An 18,729-nucleotide genomic window follows, 5' to 3' on the forward strand; every position below is an offset into this window, starting at 1 on the left:
CTTCACTGGCTTCCCATCTCCCACCGGATCACCTACAAAATCCTGGTCCTCACCCACAAAGCCCTCCACCATCTGCCCCCCCCCCCATATCTCACTGACCTCCTCTCCCCCTACCAACCCTCACGGTCCCTCAGATCCACATCAGCCGGTCTCCTCTCCATCCACAAGTCCAACCTCCGCAGTTTTGGGGACAGAGCCTTCTCCAGGGCAGTTCCCAGGCTCTGGAACTCCCTCCCCCAACTGATCCGCAATTCCGTGTCCCTCACCATCTTCCAGTCCCGCCTCAAGACCCATCTCTTCACCTCTGCCTATCCTTAGCCCCAAGTCCCCCTCCCTTTTCATCTGTGCTTGAATTGCCTCATTTTGAATTGAATTCTGTCTTTAATTTGTGTACTAGTCATGTCTCTACTATTTATTTCATTCCCCTTACATGTTTTTCCTCTACTTGCTAAATTTTTGTAAGGTGTCCTTGAGACTCTTGAAAGGCGCCCATAAATAAAATTTATTATTATTATTATTATTATTATTATACCCATCCAGATTAAACATACAGCACTGATAATACATTTTCTAGGTAAGTCATTGCCAAAAACGGGCAAGATAAATCTAATCTGGGTAATTACTTTCCAATGGTCTACTGCCATTCATCTTGTGTGAATAAAGTTTGTACCTTCCTCCCATAGACAATAGACAATAGACAATAGTCCATAACCTGCTTGGGTTTGCAGCAAGTGCTCCGGTTACCTCCCACACTCCAAAGATGCACAGGTTTGTAGGTTAATTGGCTTGGTAAAATTGTAAATTGCCCCTAGTGTGTGTAGGATAGTGTTAGTGTGTGGAGAACATAGGTTAGCATGGACTCGGTGGGCCGAAGGGCCTGTTTCTACGCTGTATCTCTAAACTAAACTAAACTAAATTACAACTGTCCAAAAACCTGGGCTTCTTACATGCGACCTTATCCAATGCCTTCCAAAGATCCAAAGACATCACATCCACTGTTCCCCCATATCTATTTTAACGAGTCACAGCCATAAAGAACTCAAACAGGGGCATTAGTTTTAAACGTACACTGCACGCACAATACATACACCCCACCAGGTCACCCAGCTTCCATCCAAGGACCCAAGCAGTCTTTCCAGGTGAGGCAGAGGTTCACCTGCACCTCTTCCAACCTCATCTATTGCATCCGCTGCTCTAGCTGTCAGCTGATCTGCATCGGTGAGACCAAGCGTAGGCTTGCCGATCGCTTCGCCCAACACCTCCGCTCGGTTAGCAATAACCAACCTGATCTCCCGGTGGCTCAGCACTTCAACTCCCCCTCCCATTCCGAATCCGACCTTTCAGTCCTGGGCCTCCTCCATGGCCAGAGTGAGTACCACTGCAAATTGGAGGAGCAGCACCTCATATTTCACTTGGGCAGATTACACCCCAGCGGTATGAACATTGACTTCTCCAATTTCAGGTAGTCCTGACTTTTTCTCTCCTTCCCCTCCCCTTCCCAGCTCTCCCACAGCCTAATGTCTCCGCCTCTTCTTCCCGCCCCCCCCACCTCCACATCAGTCTGAAGAAGGGTCTCGACCCGAAACGTCGCCTATTCCTTCGCTCCATAGATGCTGCCCACCCGCTGAGTTTCTCCAGCATTTATGTCTACCAGCTTCCTTGGAAATTGATTGCTGCTCCTCCAACACTGCTGTTCTATGTTTCACTGCTCTACAACAATATATCTGGGGCTCCCCTTCACAATGGCATTGAAGGAACACCTTCACTAGAAGGACTGCAGTGGCTCAAGAGGACGGCTCAACATCACCTTCTCAAAGTGATGGGTCTTTCCAGAGTCACTCAGATCCCAGAAGATGAATGAAAATAAGTTTGGCTAAATAGTAATGGATCACAGATTAGGCTTCAAATGGAGTAGAGGTAGTCTCCACCATTACGACAAGGATTTGTTCCTGACAACTACAGCTCGTAACCCAAATTATTCGTAATTTGGAAATGAACAGAAACAGTACGCAGGAGAGGAATACAGAAGCAGCAGTGACTGGAGAGTGAACATGTTTGGGAAGAGTTTAAGAAGGAACTGCAGATGCTGGAAAATCGAAGATAGACAAAAGTGCTGGAGAAACTCAGCGGGTGCAGCAGCATCTATGGAGCGAAGGAAATAGGCAACGTTTCAGCCCGAAACGTTGCCTATTTCCTTCGCTTCATAGATGCTGCTGCACCCGCTGAGTTTCTCCAGCACTTTTATCTATGTTTGGGAAGAGTTTCTGCCAGCCGGTCTCACTGAGCAAGGGAGTCTTCTCAACGCTCCCAGTTCTGCTTGGCCTGAATGAGTCCCGGGGATGGAGAGAGAAGGCATTTAGAAATACCGTACTCTGTTCCCCTACAGCAAAAGACGCCTGCATAGAAGATAGACATAAAATGCTGGAATAACTCAGCGGGACAGGCAGCATCTCTGGATAGAAGGGATGGGTGACGTTTCGGGTCGAGATCTCTTCTTCAAACCTGAAGTAGGGTCTCGACCTGAAACAGATGCTGCTTGTCCCGCTGAGTTACTCCAGCATTCTGAGTCTAGCTTCGGTGTAAACCAGCATCTGCAGTTCCTTCCTACACTAAAGATGCCTGTAGCTCTGCAACAGCTTGCAAACCGGGGTGGAAGATTGCAACCTTCACGTGGTCCGCCCTGTTTCGACTAATGCAATCAACTCGACGTGCACAAACGGAAGATCAAATAGGACAAGTTGTCCAACAACTTTAGGCTGCGCACGCCACACGACAAACTCATCCCATTGGTCTTTCGAAAACTTGTTTGTACCAATTGGGTGTCATAAATCCAATATTTGTTATTCAATAATATCAAAGAAGCAAGGTGATAACTTGCTGTGACATTAACCTGACAATTTGCCACACCTCTTCTGAGTGTTTGTAAGCTGCAACTCAGGTAGAACCAACTATTTACACATCATTCAGAGACTGCATCCGCCGATCACAAACGGAAGTTGAGATTCTCGATTTACAGAAATTGCCTCTCACTTGTATTCACTTTTGCTTTCGTTCACTTCAAATGGAGGCGGCACAAGCAAGGATGTCCGACGCTGAATGCAATGGTAAGAAAATGCTTCAAATCTGGCTTGGAAAATGTAATTGTGCTATTGGAGCAGGTTGGGTAGCCAATTCACCGTGGTTAATAACTGCCTGTTGTTTGAGCTCAAATCTTACCTACACAGGTAATTTTAGTTTCTATTTGAACTCTCACAGAACAAATCTGTTGACTGTTACTTGTGGTTATCATATCATGGCATCAGCTTCGGCACAGACACTATGAGCTGTAGTTCAGTTTAGTTTGTCTTCAGGAGTCTGAAGAAGGGTCTTGACACAAGACGTCACCCATTCCTTCTCCCCAGAGATGCTGCCTGCCCCGCAAACTTCCTCCAGCATTTTGTGCCTATCTTTAGTTTATTGCCACAGGGCTGCCAACATTGGGTGAGAGTTGGGAGTGAGAAATTTGCGAGAGACCAAGCCCGAGGGAGCATCGCGACCGGGGGGGGGGGGGGGGGGGGGGGGGGGGAGGGGAGGGGGTGGGAGGAGGGTTGGAACGGAGCATTTGCATTTTTCAGCTTGAAATTGTGCAATATGGTGCATATTGTAGCGAGTCTTATAACTTACACTTGAATGCAATATATATGCTTTAAATTGGATTGGAGCGTTTTTGAAAGGGGGGAGGCTGTGCGATCACTGATCACTGGCCTTGGGGCTACCCGGTGAGGGAGTGGAGCAACCGAGTGGGGAGAGGGTGTGGAAGAAGGGTAGGAACATTTTGGAATTTGATGTATTAAAATCATGTTTTAGTGCACTGTAGAAGTATGATTTCAATGTTTTTTGTATGAATTATTTTTAAGAGGTAACTTTTTAAGGGGTAACTTTATCCACACAAAGGGTGATGGGTGTATGGAACAAGCTGCCAGAGGAGGTAGTTGAGGCAGGGACCATCCCAACATTTAAGAAAAAGTTAGACTGATACATGGATAGGACAGGTTTGGAGGTATGTACCAAAAGCAGGTAGTCTAGCTGGGACATGTTGGCGGGTGTGGGCATGTTGCGCCGAAGGGCCTGTTTTCACACTGTATCACTCTATGACTACATTATACCTCCGCCATGCATGAATGCTTCAAAATCAAGTGATCGAGTTTTATTGCCATATACTCAAGCATAGAAACATAGAAAATAGGTGCAGGAATAGGCCATTCGGCCCTTCGAGCCAGCACTGCCATTCAATATGATCATGGCTATTCATCTAAAATCAGTACCTCTTTCCTGTTTTTTCCCCATATCCCTTGATGTCGTTAGCCCCAAGAACTAAATGTAACTCTCTCTTGAAAACATCCAGTGAATTGGCCTGCACTGCCTTCTATGGCAGAGGATTCCACAGATTCACAACTCTCTACGCGAAGAAAGTTTGTCCTCATCTCAGTCCTAACTGCCCCCCCCCCCTTTATTCTTAAACTGTGACCCATGGTTCTGAACGCCCCAACATCGAGAACATTTTTCCTGCAGTTACAGTAAGTGAAAATCTAGCAGGCAAGCAGGATGCTTTATCCAACCACCCCCATTTGAAGTCCACTACCTTCCACCGTTTCTACCCAGTGCTTGGTAGTTACTTCCAGCAGCCATTGGTTGTCCTCCAGGATGCACCGAGCCGCAGCCTGATCCCTGCCGGTCACCTGGGCAAATTCGACACAGAGACTCTCTCTCTCTCTCCCCCATTCCTTCCGCTCTCTCTCCTCTCAACCCCCCCTCTATCTATCCCCTCCCCCTCTCTTTCTCCTCTCTCCCTCTCCTCTCATTCCCTCTCTCCCGTCTCCCCTTCTCACTCTCTCCCCTTCCCTCTCTTCTCTCTCTCCCCCCTCTCTTTCCCCTCCTCTCTCCTCTCTCTTTCCCCCCTCTCTCCCTCCCACCTAACTCTTCCCCCTCTCTCTTGTCCCCTCTCCTCTCTCTCTCCCCCCTCTCTCCCCTCTAACTCTCTCTCCCCCTCTCTCCCCCCCTCTTCTCTCTCCTCCTTCTCTCCTCTCTCCCCCTCGCTTCCCCAACCTCTTTCTCCCTCCCCCTCTCCACACACTCTCCCCTCTCTTTCCCCTCTCTCTGTCTCTCCTCTCACATCTCTTCCCCCCTCTCTCCTCCTCTCTTCCCCATTTCTCCCCCTACCTCACTCTTCCCCTTGCCCTCTCTCCCCTCTATTTCTCCTGTCTCTATCTCTTTTTCTTTGCCCCCTATCTCTCTCTTTCCCCTCTCTTTTACCACCCCTCTCTCTTCCCCTTCTCTCTCACATTCTCTCCTACCCTCTCCACCCCCTCTCTCTTCCCTCTCTCTTCCCTCTCACTTCCCCCCCTCTCCTACCTCTCACTCCCCCCCCTCTCCCTCTCTCCATTCACTCCCCGCCTGTCTCTCCCCTCTCTCTCCTCTCACCTGCCTCTCTCTCCCCCCCCCCCCCCCCCCCCCCGTCTCCCTGTCTCCTTCCCCTCTCTCTCTCTCTCCACCTCCCTTTGAGAGTCTGTCCCTTCGGCACAGAGACTCTGGCGGCAGCGGCAGCGGCGCGACGCCTCCGACGCCCGGGACATGCACTGTCCGGAGTGCTCCATGGCCGGAGCTGCAGCGAGCGACACGCCGACCCGGGCAAACACTCGCCCGTCCCGCATCTGTTCCCGCTGCTGGTTCTGCTCCCATCCCTCCCGCAGCCCCGGCTCTCCAACACCCGCGGACCAGGCAGTTTATCCGAGCTTTGAAATCTTCGTTGATCACAAAATTTATCACCACTGAGCGTGAGAAATTTCTGATGAGCGTGAGAGTTTGCTTGAGGGCGTGAGTCTCACGCTCAAAGCGTGAGAGTTGGCAGCCCTGTTGTCACGTGTACCGAGGTACAGTGAAAAGCTGTTATTGCGTGGTCTCCAGTCAGCAGAAAGACAATACACGATTACAATCGAATCATTTACAGTGTATAGATACATGATAAGGGAATAACGTTTGGTGCAAGGTAAAGCCAGCAAAGTCCGATCAAGGATAGTCCAAGGGTCACCAATGAGATAGATAGTTCAGCACTGCTTTCTGATTGTGGTAGGGTGATTCAGTTGCCTGATAACAGCTGGGAAGAAACTGTCCCGGCTGTTATCAAGAAACTGAATCATCCTACCACAACTAGAGAGCAGTGCTGAACTATTTATCTCATTGGTGATGGGCCTATTCATGTGATGTGTTGTTCTATATGTTATTATTCATAGGCACTACAGATAATGAATGAATTTGAATCATTTAAGTTGCTGTAAATATTTTGTTACGTTTTCAATGCCACAAAGATGGGTTTAGTAATCTCCTTCACCTTTACGTTGAGTTGTATGGTAACCTTGTAACATTATATTGTAACCTTGAATATTTTAAGTTGTTTTTTATGTACTCCGAGTGTAACACTACTGACGTCTCACTCCCATAGCCTTTTTGGGGGCAGCACAGTGCTTCAGTTGCTGCCTTACAGCACTGGAGACCCAGCTTCCATCTGACTACGGGAGCTGTCTGTAGGGAGCTTGTGCTTTCTCCCTGTGACCGTGTGGGTTTTCTCCGGGGGGGCTCCGGTTTCCTCCCACATTCCAAAGACATACAGATGAGTAGGCTAATTGGTCTTTGTGAAGGTTATAAATTGACCCTAGGTGGACAAATGCTGGAGAAGCTCAGCGGGTGAGGCAGCATCTATGGAACAAAGGAACGGACGAGACCCTTCTTCAGACTGATGTTGACCCTTGTGTGTAGGAGAGTACTAGTGTACGGGGTGATCGCTGTACGGCACGGACTTGATGGGCCGAAGGGTCTGTTTCCATGCTGTGTCTCTAGAGTCTAAAGTTTAATGTCCTGCCCAGTGTAACCTAACTCTCCCAGTCACTCTTTACTCAGCTCCATGAAATAACTCCCTTTCAAAGCACTCACTAATCCTCCTTCAAACAGTTTTCGTTGAGAAGCAACCGAGATGAAATTTCTACATACGATAATGAGAGTAAAATTACAAAGCAGCCAACATAATCAAAGACTGTTCTGTATTTGTGCCCACTATGTTCTGGTGTGCGAAAGCAAAGCAAGAATTTCATTGTCCTATCAGGGACACATGACAATAAACTCTCTTGAATCTTGATTTATCCCAGCCCGTCTTTCCTTCTTCTCCCTGCTCCCATCTGGCAGAAGGTACAGAAGCTTTGAATTGCGCTCCACAAGACTCAGGAACAGGTTTTCCCCTCCGTTATCAGGCTTCTGAATGGTCCTTCCATAAGCTTGGGTATTGTTCGATTCACCTCTACCCCATTGAGGACATTGGACTTTGTCTAAAGAACTGGTGCGCTATAATGCCAAATCAAGTTTATTTCTCACATACGCATACGAGATGTGCAGAGAAATGAAAAGTGGCAAAGCTAGCGGATTGTGCAAAAAAAAAAAAAGTATGATAGTCTGCTCTCTGTGTCTTCCCCTTTCCTCTATCTATTGTTTAGCTTTGAGATACAGCGCGGAAACAGGTCCTTGGGACCACTGAGTCCACAGCAAAGAGCAATCCTCGTATTTTAACACTATCCTATACACTCTAGGGACAATTTACATTTATACCAAATCAATTAAACTGCAAACCTATACGTCTTTGGAGTGTGTGAGGAAAGCGAAGATCTCGGAGAAAACGCATGCTGTCCCAGGGAGAACGTACAATCTGTGTACAGACAGCACCCATAGTTGGGATGGAACCTGGATCTGGCGCTGTAAGCACTGTAAAGTAGCAACTCTACCGCTGTGCCACCGTGCTGCCCATTTGAATTGTATTTGAGTTTGAATTGATTGTACCTCTAAATGGTATATCTCATCTGTTAGGATAGCATGCTTCTCAGTGCTAAAGCAAAGCTTCTCAAAGCTTCTCACTCTACCTTTGATACATGTGTCAATAATAAACCTAAACCTACAAATAAATTGGTTGTGGGTGAATGAAACTTTCAGCACTGAGAAACCAATGAGACTTCCTGAAGGGCCTGTCCCACTTTCACGACAATCCAAAACCTCTGCCGAGTTTAAAGGATCAAAAAAAAAATCAAGATCGTGGTGACCTACGAACTCCTACGACCTTCCACGAATATGTTCACGACCTCATGCGAGTATGTCTACGAATTCCCACGACTATTTCGATGCCCTCCTTACGAGTAAAAAGTTGCAATTTCTTTCATCCCGACCATTTTTTTTACTTGTGGACATTTTTTATCGGGCTGTAAAAAAACGTCCCGACTTACCTGATGCCGCGAGTACCTACAGCTGGCATAACGAGTCGCTACATTAATGGCGTGTGTTGGGAATGGTGTCAAGTTGGGAAAAGGGGAAGTACAACGGGATCTGGGGGTCCTTGTACATCAGTCTATGAAAGTAAGCATGCAGGTACAGCAGGCAGTGAAGAAAGCGAATGGCATGTTGGCCTTTATAACACGAGGAATCGAATATAGGAGCAAAGAGGTCCTTCTGTAGTGAGACCACACCTGGAGTATTGTGTGCAGTTTTGGTCCCCTAATTTGAGGAAGGACATTCTTGCTATTGAGGGAGTGCAGCGTAGGTTTACAAGGTTAATTCCCGGGATGGCGGGACTGTCATATTCTGTCTATGCAGGGCTCACTCTAGAGTTAAAATCACCGTCTCCTGGTTACAATGTTGCCGAGTCAAGAATCCATGCTTCAGATATGCTGTTGGAGTAAGCTAGGTAAGTAATTACAGGGCAAGTGTGGAGGTACACGCCGCAGCCACTGATACCAGGAACAAATGTTTAGTTAGAGACACACGAAACTGCAGATGCCTGAATCTTGAACAAAGCACAAAAGTGCTGGAGGAACTCAAGGGATCAGGCAGCACCAGGGGAGCAAACGGACAAGAGATGATTCAGATCAGGACCCTTCCTCGGACTGATTGAAGGAGGGGGAGAAGGGGAATGCTGGAAAAGAGAGACAGGGCAGGACAAAGCCTGGCAAGTGACAGGGGGGTGTTTGGGTGATGGATTGTCTGTCCATCAGCTATAAAGCAGTGGTCATCCTCCCACCATCAACTAATTAACCATGTTACTGGATTAACTTTTTCAGGCCGATCTCTATATGACAGCTATGCAAGCTGCCTTGCCAAGACCCTGTGTTACGTCTCCACTCCAATGACAATCGGCTTATATGCCCCGTGGGGGTCGGAAGTCAACTGCCTTCTGAAAAATGTGGAAAGTAAGTTCAGTCAATTCATGAATTCACTTTCATTTTTTAATTTGAAAACAAATCCTGTTGTGCTTGTAGGATATCATTTATTCTTACCCTTAATGCAACCAACTGGGAAATAATAAAATGTGTGATTAATATTGATTATGTATCATATCACTGACAAAAAATGTCAAATGCAATCCCATGGGATTGGTGCCAAAAGTATCTCGACAGTGGGCACTACTGACCTCCAGTTCTGCTATCCCGATAGCCTCCATTAAGATTCAGCCAATGTAATTTAAATCAAACTTCAGTGGATTGAGTTTATCGTAATCCTTTAAGTGACAAGCAGTCCAAGTGGCAATACAATTGGATCATCAGGGTGATCAGAATGGTAATGAATGCATTCCAACAGCAGCCCATCTATCTATGAGGGTTTAATTTAATTTTTTCATTTTGGGGGATCAGGGCTTGAATGCCAAACAGTCGTTATTGCCAATCCCTAATCACCCTAGAGAAGGGGTGGTGAGCTGCATGGAGTCAGAGGTGGAAATCCTGGGGGGGATGGGGGACGGGGGACGGGGGGGGGGGGGGGGACACACACACACGTCTCATCCCATGCTTTGAGGTGGGGGACAATCCCCCCCATGTTTTGTAATCTGGACTTTATCAGACCCTTTCTAAGGGCTGAATCGGCCCATTCGCGGGGCCTTTCAACGCCCGACACGGCTTAAGATCAAACTGCTGCATCGAGGCGATTGAGGCTCCCGATGTTGATGCCGATGAAAGACCCCGTGAACGGGCCGATTCAAGCCCCACGATTCAGGGTGCTGTTGATGGAGTTCGGAGTCGGTCACCAAACAGGTCAGCTCCCGATGTTACCGTCCACAGGGCCCACGGCCAAAACCTCGCGTGCGTGTGTGTGCGTGTGCGGATGCGCGCGTGCAGCCGCCAAGAAATTATGTCCTCCGCATGTTTGATAGCGATTTCCGTGCCTGCATGGAGACATAGAGCAACACAAAAGGCTCCATTGCCCATTAAGTCCAGATTGACCCTGAGTCACCCATTTATGCATATCCCATTTCATCCTCTCCATGTAACTATCATTTCCTCCAAAATTCTAACTCTCACAATGATTCAGAACGATAATTAATCTACTGACCCGCACATTTTTGGGATGTGGGAGGAATAGACAATAGGTGCAGGAGTAGGCCATTGGGCCCTTCAAGCCACCCAATGTGATCATGGCTGATCATCCTCAATCAGTACCCCGTTCCTGCCATGAAGACAGGAGCACCTTGGGGAAACCCACACTGTCTCTGGCAGAGCTTGCAAGGGCTCACGGACAGCATTGGAGATCGGCAGCAATCCTTGGAGCTGAGGAGATAGCAGTTCTACCAGGGACCCTTCCTGAATCACTGCAATCCGTCTGGTGAAAGGTGCTCAAACAGTACCGTGGGGACGAATGGTGAGATTTAGGCTGAATGATGAAAGACCAGCAATTTATTTCTAAATTGGATGGCGTACAGAACTTAAGGTGATGTGTTCCCATCCACCTGTTGCCTTGTCCTCCTCCATGGTTTGGGTGCTGAAACCAGTTTAGACTAATCCAACATGTTGGTCATTTTGTACACTCCGGTTAGACTTTGCAAACTAACATATAACCGCTTCAGGGTTCCACCATGCGATTATGAGGTTATTAATGTCCCCCTAATAAGGAGCAGTTTATCAGTCATCTGGCCCTTTAATGCCCATTCCAGTCATTCAGCAAGATCTGAGGGTCTGAGCTATAAGGAGAGGTTGAGCAGGCTGGGGGGGTCTCTACCCTAGAGTGCAAAAGGGTGAGAACAAAAGGAGGAGCCGGAGTGCTTTGTAACTTTGTCAGTGGCGTAGGTGGCTGCTATTTGTATACCTTGGGTATTCAGCAAAGAATCCCACTGTGCTGAGTCACACGTGACACTGAAGTACTCCATTCCTTAACATGGGGGCGTCCCATCGGCACACCCTGTTCACAGTTAATGAAAGCGTGCACGCACATGCACTTCTAACCAGCTGGAAGAATGCTGTTCCACTTGCTTATAAAATAGAATTAGTAATTATTAGTTCTTCTTTCTGGATGAGTAATTATGTACATCAGACAAGCTCTTTTTTAAATTTTAGTTTGAAATAATGAGCAATTTGCTGAATATATTGTTCAAGAAGGAACTGCAGACGCTGGAGAATCAAAGGTAGACAAAATTGCTGGAGAAACTCAGCGGGTGCGGCAGCATCTATGGAGCGAAGGAAATAGGCAACGTTTTGGGCCGAAACGTTGCCTATTTCCTTCGCTCCATAGATGCTGCCGCACCCGCTGAGTTTCTCCAGCAATTTTGTCCACCTTTGTTGAATAAATTGTTTTACATTCCCTAAATATCCAGACTAACTGTTACCAAAGCGTGCTCATTAACAACCAGTTCCTACTGCCTCACAAACACTATTGTTAAACTTTCACATGTCAGACTCCACTGAACAGACTGACAGCCAAGAGATGATTTAAAATTTATTGCATAAAACACAAAAATGCTGGAGGAACCCAGCAGGTTAGACAGCGGATGGTTCGACAGCCCCTCCGCGGAGAAGATTGGACTTTATTGCCTTCCATCACAGTGAGGAATGTGGGGAGTAGCTGTGGTGGATGTTTATGTTGAATTTTATTTTATGTCTCTTACTGCTTTTCACTTGGTGTGGCTGTATGGTAACTCCAATATCACTGTACCTTATGGTACATGTGACAATAAACCCATCTTGAAACTTGAATAGATATGATGGGCCGAATGGCCTAATTATAACCATATAATATAACCATATAACAATTACAGCACGGAAACAGGCCATCTCGGCCCTACAAGTCCGTGCCGAACACTTATTTTCCCCTAGTCCCATCTACCTGCACTCAGACCATAACCCTCCATTCCTTTCCCATCCATATACCTATCCAATTTATTTTTAAATGATAAAATCGAACCTGCCTCCACCACTTCCACTGGAAGCTCATTCCACACAGCTACCACTCTCTGAGTAAAGAAGTTCCCCCTCATGTTACCCCTAAACTTCTGTCCCTTAATTCTGAAGTCATGTCCTCTTGTTTGAATCTTCCCTACTCTCAATGGGAAAAGCTTATCAACGTCAACTCTGTCTATCCCTCTCATCATTTTAAAGACCTCCATCAAGTTCCCCCTTAACTTTCTGCGCTCCAAAAAATAAAGACCTAACTTATTCAACCTTTCTCTGTAACTTAGTTGCTGAAACCCAGGCTTCCCAGAAATTCTGCTTATATAACGTATGAACTATTGGTCAAACATATTGGGCTGTTATGTCCCAATACTGTAGCTGGACGGTTGCATACTGTAAATGATTAGCTCCTTAGCCACAATGCAGAGTTGCTTAGTACAATTCAAACACTGTATGCTAGGTTTGAAGGTGTGTATGGAGTGCTCAATAATACTTAGCACCAAGATTCTCAGCCAAAGACCAAATTCTTGTGATATGACAGGCGTTAATTAGTGCTGTCACCCATCAGTCAGCCTTCAATTGACGTAATATTCGTGACTGTGAGTGTTGGTGAAGAATGAAGGGAGTGTGATCAAGGCTGCAGAATTTGCCATCACTGCACATTCCTCTCTGACCTACACTGGGAGGAGGAGAAGCAGTTGGGTGAGGCCCAGGCTTTGCCCTGGGGGACTCCTGCAGTGATGTCCATGTGGGATAATGTACTACCAATAACCACAGCCACCTCCTTTTGTGTGAGCCTTTTCTCTTTTATTGCCATTGGCTTCAGATTTACAAAGGCTCCCTAAACCTTGGTCTCTTCACCCCTACAATTTATTTAATTGATCAATATTTGGACCTATTCTATGAGGTTTGGTGCTGAGGTCTGGGCATTGGTAAGGATCTGCATTGTTATCTAACAGCACTGTTAACATCAGCGGTTACCCTTTTCTAGATTAGGATTAGAAATATGACCTTAAATGTAAAGTATTAAAATTATATTTATTATATTTGTAAATTAAGCAGCTGTGTGTCGATAATGACATCCTTCTTTTATAGAACAAATGAAAGTAGAAGCACTTAACCGAGAGAAGAAGGAATTAAAGAGATCCCAGGAGCGGCCACGGGCAGCCTCTGGTTTTGAATTTATTTCGCTTTTGTGGCATTTGCTTTTCCTCAAACCTCAAATAACAGAGCGGCATGAAAAGAGGAAAAACGTCCGGTTCATATTCATTCAGTTCAGTGCGTGGCAGTTCGCAGGAAGTGACAAGTTGTGGGCTGGACTCATTACCACTCTCTGTGAAGACATTAAGAACCAGTTTGGATGCATCCCAACAGGCATTGTCAGGACCCTTGGTCACCAAGACGCCGTTCTGAAAACCACTTCTGACCGTGAGTGGGTATCCAAAAGGATCCTTGGAATTCCGGTCTGGCTTATTTTTACTTTGCTTCTGCTGATAGCTATTGTGCTTGGGACAGTCATCTTAATAAACGGCTTCTCCTTAGGAGATATGAAAAGTAATTACACTGTAGCAGCAGAAGGCGTTGGCTTTGGCTTAATTGGAATTTCCGCCCTCATGACAATGAAGCACTCGGTCATGATGGGGAAGAACATTTGTGTCAGTCAGAAAGAAAAAATGCAGACCCTCATGAATAAATCGGACTTCAGCAGCCAGCTGGGCTTCATGAATGACGTGAAGCAAGAAGTTAAGGTCCTGACAAACTTCATCCACTACATGGAGGTCTTTGAACGAAGAAAGATTCGAGTAGTAATGAAAATCATGAGCTTGGACAGATGCACACCAGATAAAATTGTTGGAGTCCTGGATGCTATGAACATCCTTCTTTCAGATCCAGAAGCCCCTTTCATTTCAGTACTTGCCGTTGATCCTAGCATTATTGTAGACTGCGTGGAAAATTCTAGTAACCTCAAAGGCGTTGGGGAAAATGGCTACAGGTATCTGAACAGGATTGTGTCACTACCATTTTCTGTCCCCAAAATGGACATTCAGACGAAGCTCAAATTCCTTCAACAAGCAATAGACGGCAAGAATGCCCTCTTGGATGACAATCCACTGCCTACAAAAGCCTCTGTGGGCAGATTTCGGAAAAATGCTTCTGAGAGCAACCTACTGATCAATGTTTCCATTGAAAGCGACCAACCTTCCAAGCAAAGAGATGTGAAACTGAGTGCAGGTAGTTATATTCAACAGGCTTATCAGTGTACAACTGACATAAATGGGCATCTCCTTCAGTACATCGAGGAGAACTTCCTGCAAATGAAGAGGATAGTTAACATAACCTCGGTGATGATTGGGCTCATGGTGGAGAGGAACGTCTCAATGAGCTCCTTTCCACCTCAGAGAGTGGTTGCATGGATTGTTTTAGCAAGCAACTGGCCGTGCCGTCTCAGTTGGATCTGGCAATGTTGGGAAGATGCTGAGCAAAGGAAAATGTTGAACGAAGAAAAAGACACCGACGACAACATGCTTCTGTGGACCGTTTATGAACAATCCTTGGAGAAGTTCATGACAATTCGCTCCAAAATTGAAAAGCTGTTGGCAATGGATGGTGACCCAGAAATCTTTCAGGCATTTCTGTCAGAGAGTTACAAATTCACCGTTAACGATGCAAAAACCATTACTCCATACACAATTAATCTGGATCGATCTTTAAAAAGAAGGATGGAATTGCTTCTCGCACGCAATTTATGAGCAATAGGAGTCAGAAGTACAGTTTCATCTCCAACCAAAGAGAATTCATGGTTTAAAAAGAAATGATAGAAAATTCAATACTTAATAATAACGTGAATACTTCCAGACTGGTCAGCCACACTGACATGAACATACAACAATCACGGGGATCAGAGTACGGCATAAATACACAGGTTTTTCCAATGAACTGATCATTTATTGTCTTCTTCTCATCGAGTCCACACACAAGATTCGAAGTTGTTGAGCCAGAGATGAACATACTTCTCAGCCTCTGCATACAATGGTGTCTGTCTGGCACTTCTTATGCGTGGTGGTGGAAAGATTGGTGGAAACAGGACCGCGATGTGAATGCTCTTTCCTTGACCCCATCATGTATTGTGGAAGCACTTAATTAATTGCATAATCAACAAGAAAATGTATACCTTCAAGTGCAGATGTCTACAATGTCTTGCTGTAAAAAAAAACCTCATCTGATTCTACCTGATCCATATCTGAAGAGTTTTCCTCCATGCAGAGATGCACATGGGAGCTTCAAAACCCTTCTAGGATGGAACCTCTTGCTGTGCGAACCTTCACCCCACGTCCCCCTTCTCCTTCTAGTTCTAGTGCTTCTAGTGCTCTGCACACCCCCTCCTTATTTTCCACATCGTGGTTCATACCAAGCAAGATGCCAACCAAAGCATCCATCTCAAGAGAGCAGCAATACCAAGTTGAGATTCAATTCTTTGTTCAGCTATATTACTCCCTGGGTGCTCAGAAATGGTGACAATTCTTGCAACAATTAGCAAATTATCGAACGCAACTAATGCACGATGCACAGTCTAACAGGATCTTGCTGAAGTTAAATGTCGAGTCAACCGTGCAAACTGAGCACAAAACATGAGCGTGCATTATTGACTCCAATTCGACAGCACGGATGTCAAACTAATATTGTACAGTAAGATAGACACAAAAAGCTGGAGTAACCCAGCGTTTCAGGTAGCATATTTGGAGAAAAGGAATAGATTGAGGAGGAGATCCTTCTTCAGACTGAGCGTCAGGGGAAAGGGAAACAAGAGATATAGACAATGATATCGAGATATAGAACAAATGAATGAAAGATATGCATAAAAATTAATGATGATAAAGGGTTAACAGTAAAATGTTACAATCTGTCTCCTCTGCATCCTTCTCGCATGCAGGGACCTTACACTTGATGCAATAATATGGTAGTTGGACTCATTTCCCATATAGATATTCATGTGCATAATTTCAATCAAATCAGCACCCACAGTCCCAAGTAATCGACTGCAGACCACTGAATTTCAACCATCTTTATATTTGTTTCACAAATGCTATCTAAGAAATTATTTTTTAAATCTAATTTCCATTATTTTGCGATCTGCACACTATGAAGTTGTAAATATAAAGTTAATAGTGACGAGAATGTGGTGCATACTACAAAGTGTTTTGTTTTCAGAGAAGCTTAGTGAATGCCTGAGGGGGAAATAGACTAAATGATGCATTGTTGGGTTGGATAAAATAAAGTGCATGATTGCAGCATTAACACGTGGGCTTTCATAGTTGTTTCTATGTTTATAGGTGACTTTGTTCAACATGTACAATCATTTTGAAATTACTCAATGCTAAGATGAACACCATCTATTGCAGTGTTATTGTAAATCAGAAATTGCTTGTAGTCATGGTGGCAACTGTATTATCCTGTCCAGCAAAAGAGAAAAAAAAGCATGAGTTGTATTCATGTTTAAGAAGGAACTACAGATGCTGGGAAAATCGAAGGTAGACAAAAATGCTGGAGAAACTCAGCGGGTGAGGCAGCATCTATGGAGCTCAGGAATAGGTGACATTTTGGGTCGAGACCCTTCTTCAGACTGATGTGGGGACTTTCATGGTTCATTCAGAACATTTGGATCTTGGAATACAGGTACATAGTTCCCTGAAAGTCTCATCACAGGTAGATAGGTTTGTCAAGATGGGTTTCAGCACACTGGCCTTCATCAGTCAGGATATTGAATGTAGACATTGGGATGTTATGTTATAGTTGTTGGAGCTGCATGTGGAGTATCGTGTTCACAGCTTAAGGATAAGGGGGAAATCCTTTAAAACCGAGATGAGAAAAACTTTTTTCACACAGAGAGTGCTGAATCTCTGGAACTCTCTGCCACAGAGGGTAGTTGAGGCCAGTTCATTGGCTATATTTAAGAGGGAGTTAGATGTGGCCCTTGTGGCTAAAGGGATCAGAGGGTATGGAGAGAAGGCAGGTACGGGATACTGAGTTGGATGATCAGCCATGATCATATTGATTGGCGGTGCAGGCTCGAAGGGCCGAATGACCTACTCCTGCACCTAATTTCTATGTTTCTATGTTTCAAGTTTGGTCACCTTGCCACAGGAAGGATCTCGTTAAACTGGAAAGAATGCAGAGAAGATTTACGACAAAGGACTTCAGGCCTGAGCTATAGGGAGAGGTTGGGCAGGCTAGGACTTTATTCTTTGGAGTGCAGGAGGCTGAGGGGGTCTTATAGAGGAGTATAAAATCGTGAGGTGTACAGGGTAAATACACAGAGTCTTCTCCCCAGATTAGGGGAACCAAGAACCAGAGTGTAGAAACAAGGAACTGCAGGTGCTGGTTTACCAAGGAAAGACACAAAATGCTGGAGTAACTCCACAGGTCAGGCAGCATCCCTGGAGAACATGGATGGGTGATGTTTAGAGTCGGGACTCTTCTTCAGTCCAGAATTAGAAGCCATGGATACAAGATTAACACAGTGCTTAGACTGAAGAGCTTGCTTCACTTGCAGTTGCTGAGGTGAATACATGGTTGCATTTTGTGGAAAAGATGGGTAATCGCATGAAAGAAAAACAAATGTAAGGGTAAGGTGATAAGAGAATGATGAAGAAGAAATCTCATCTGGACAATTTATAAGATTACATTTTAAGGGCCAACTAGCTTGTTTCCTTCTGCAATATTATGTAACATTGCAAAATGAAAATCTGATGTGAGAAGTTGTGATCTTCAGTAAGGTTTATGACATGTAATGTATAATCTTATGTTCAATTGTTTATTTTAACTTGTTTAACCTTTTGTACTGTGGTGCTATAACTATAATAAACTTTTATTGTAAACTATTATATAACTACAAATAAACATAGATGCTTTGGACCAAGGCTCTCGTCTTTCAGTGTCAAAAGAGTAAATCCAGTACGATTTCCTTCTAAGGTGTGAAACTTGCAGCAATTATATATCCAAAAGGAACCTCTGGATTAAAAGTGAAATTGGTGGTAAACACTTTACACAAACAGCGCGAGAACCTCTATTGAAAATATTCTAAACCAATTCTTACATTGACAGTTGATGGCTACATTATGTTATAGAATATAAATTATAGAAGTATCCTCACACACTTTAGCAACATTCAACTAAGCTAAACACATACATTCAAAACCAAATTATATCTAAAACAATTAAGTAACAATAACATCAAGAACTGCAATATTTCTGCAGTGGTTAACAAAAGTTGTTAAAGAAATATGATTATAATTAAGAATTTTGTCTCTTTGCAAAATTAGATTAGACCAAGTGGAAGGCAGCAAAGTCTACGTCAGATGATAGGAGGAAGTGATGGTGTCAGAGTTTGATAGCTGATACAAATGAGTTCATTCCTTCATGGTTTAGTGTAGAGATATAGCGCAGAAACAGGCCCTTCGGCCCGTTGAGTTTGCGCCTCCAGAGATCCCCACACACTAATGCTATTCAA

At 45.0% G+C, this 18,729-nt stretch overlaps 1 protein-coding gene across 1 annotated transcript; it reads left to right on the forward strand.

Annotated features, from left to right (window-relative positions):
• Window positions 1-2,891: 2,891 nt before the first annotated feature.
• nkpd1 (NTPase KAP family P-loop domain containing 1) lies at window positions 2,892-15,133 on the forward strand. The gene is made up of 3 exons (XM_033014245.1): window positions 2,892-3,104; window positions 9,129-9,257; window positions 13,317-15,133. Exons 1-3 carry the CDS (start codon window positions 3,062-3,064, stop codon window positions 14,969-14,971), a joined length of 1,827 nt encoding a protein of 608 aa, XP_032870136.1. The 5' UTR covers window positions 2,892-3,061; the 3' UTR covers window positions 14,972-15,133.
• Window positions 15,134-18,729: the final 3,596 nt, after the last annotated feature.

The sequence above is a fragment of the Amblyraja radiata genome, chromosome 41 (genome assembly GCF_010909765.2).
Source record: "Amblyraja radiata isolate CabotCenter1 chromosome 41, sAmbRad1.1.pri, whole genome shotgun sequence".
Taxonomy (NCBI): domain Eukaryota; kingdom Metazoa; phylum Chordata; class Chondrichthyes; order Rajiformes; family Rajidae; genus Amblyraja; species Amblyraja radiata.

Excerpts from the sequence above, each read along its gene's own strand:
- nkpd1 (XM_033014245.1), top strand. The coding sequence starts at position 3,062 with ATGGAGGCGGCACAAGCAAGGATGTCCGACGCTGAATGCAATG. Across the intron at positions 3,105-9,128 it reads GTCCGACGCTGAATGCAATG|GCCGATCTCTATATGACAGC; the intron begins GTAAGAAAATGC and ends TAACTTTTTCAG. Across the intron at positions 9,258-13,316 it reads CCTTCTGAAAAATGTGGAAA|AACAAATGAAAGTAGAAGCA; the intron begins GTAAGTTCAGTC and ends CTTCTTTTATAG.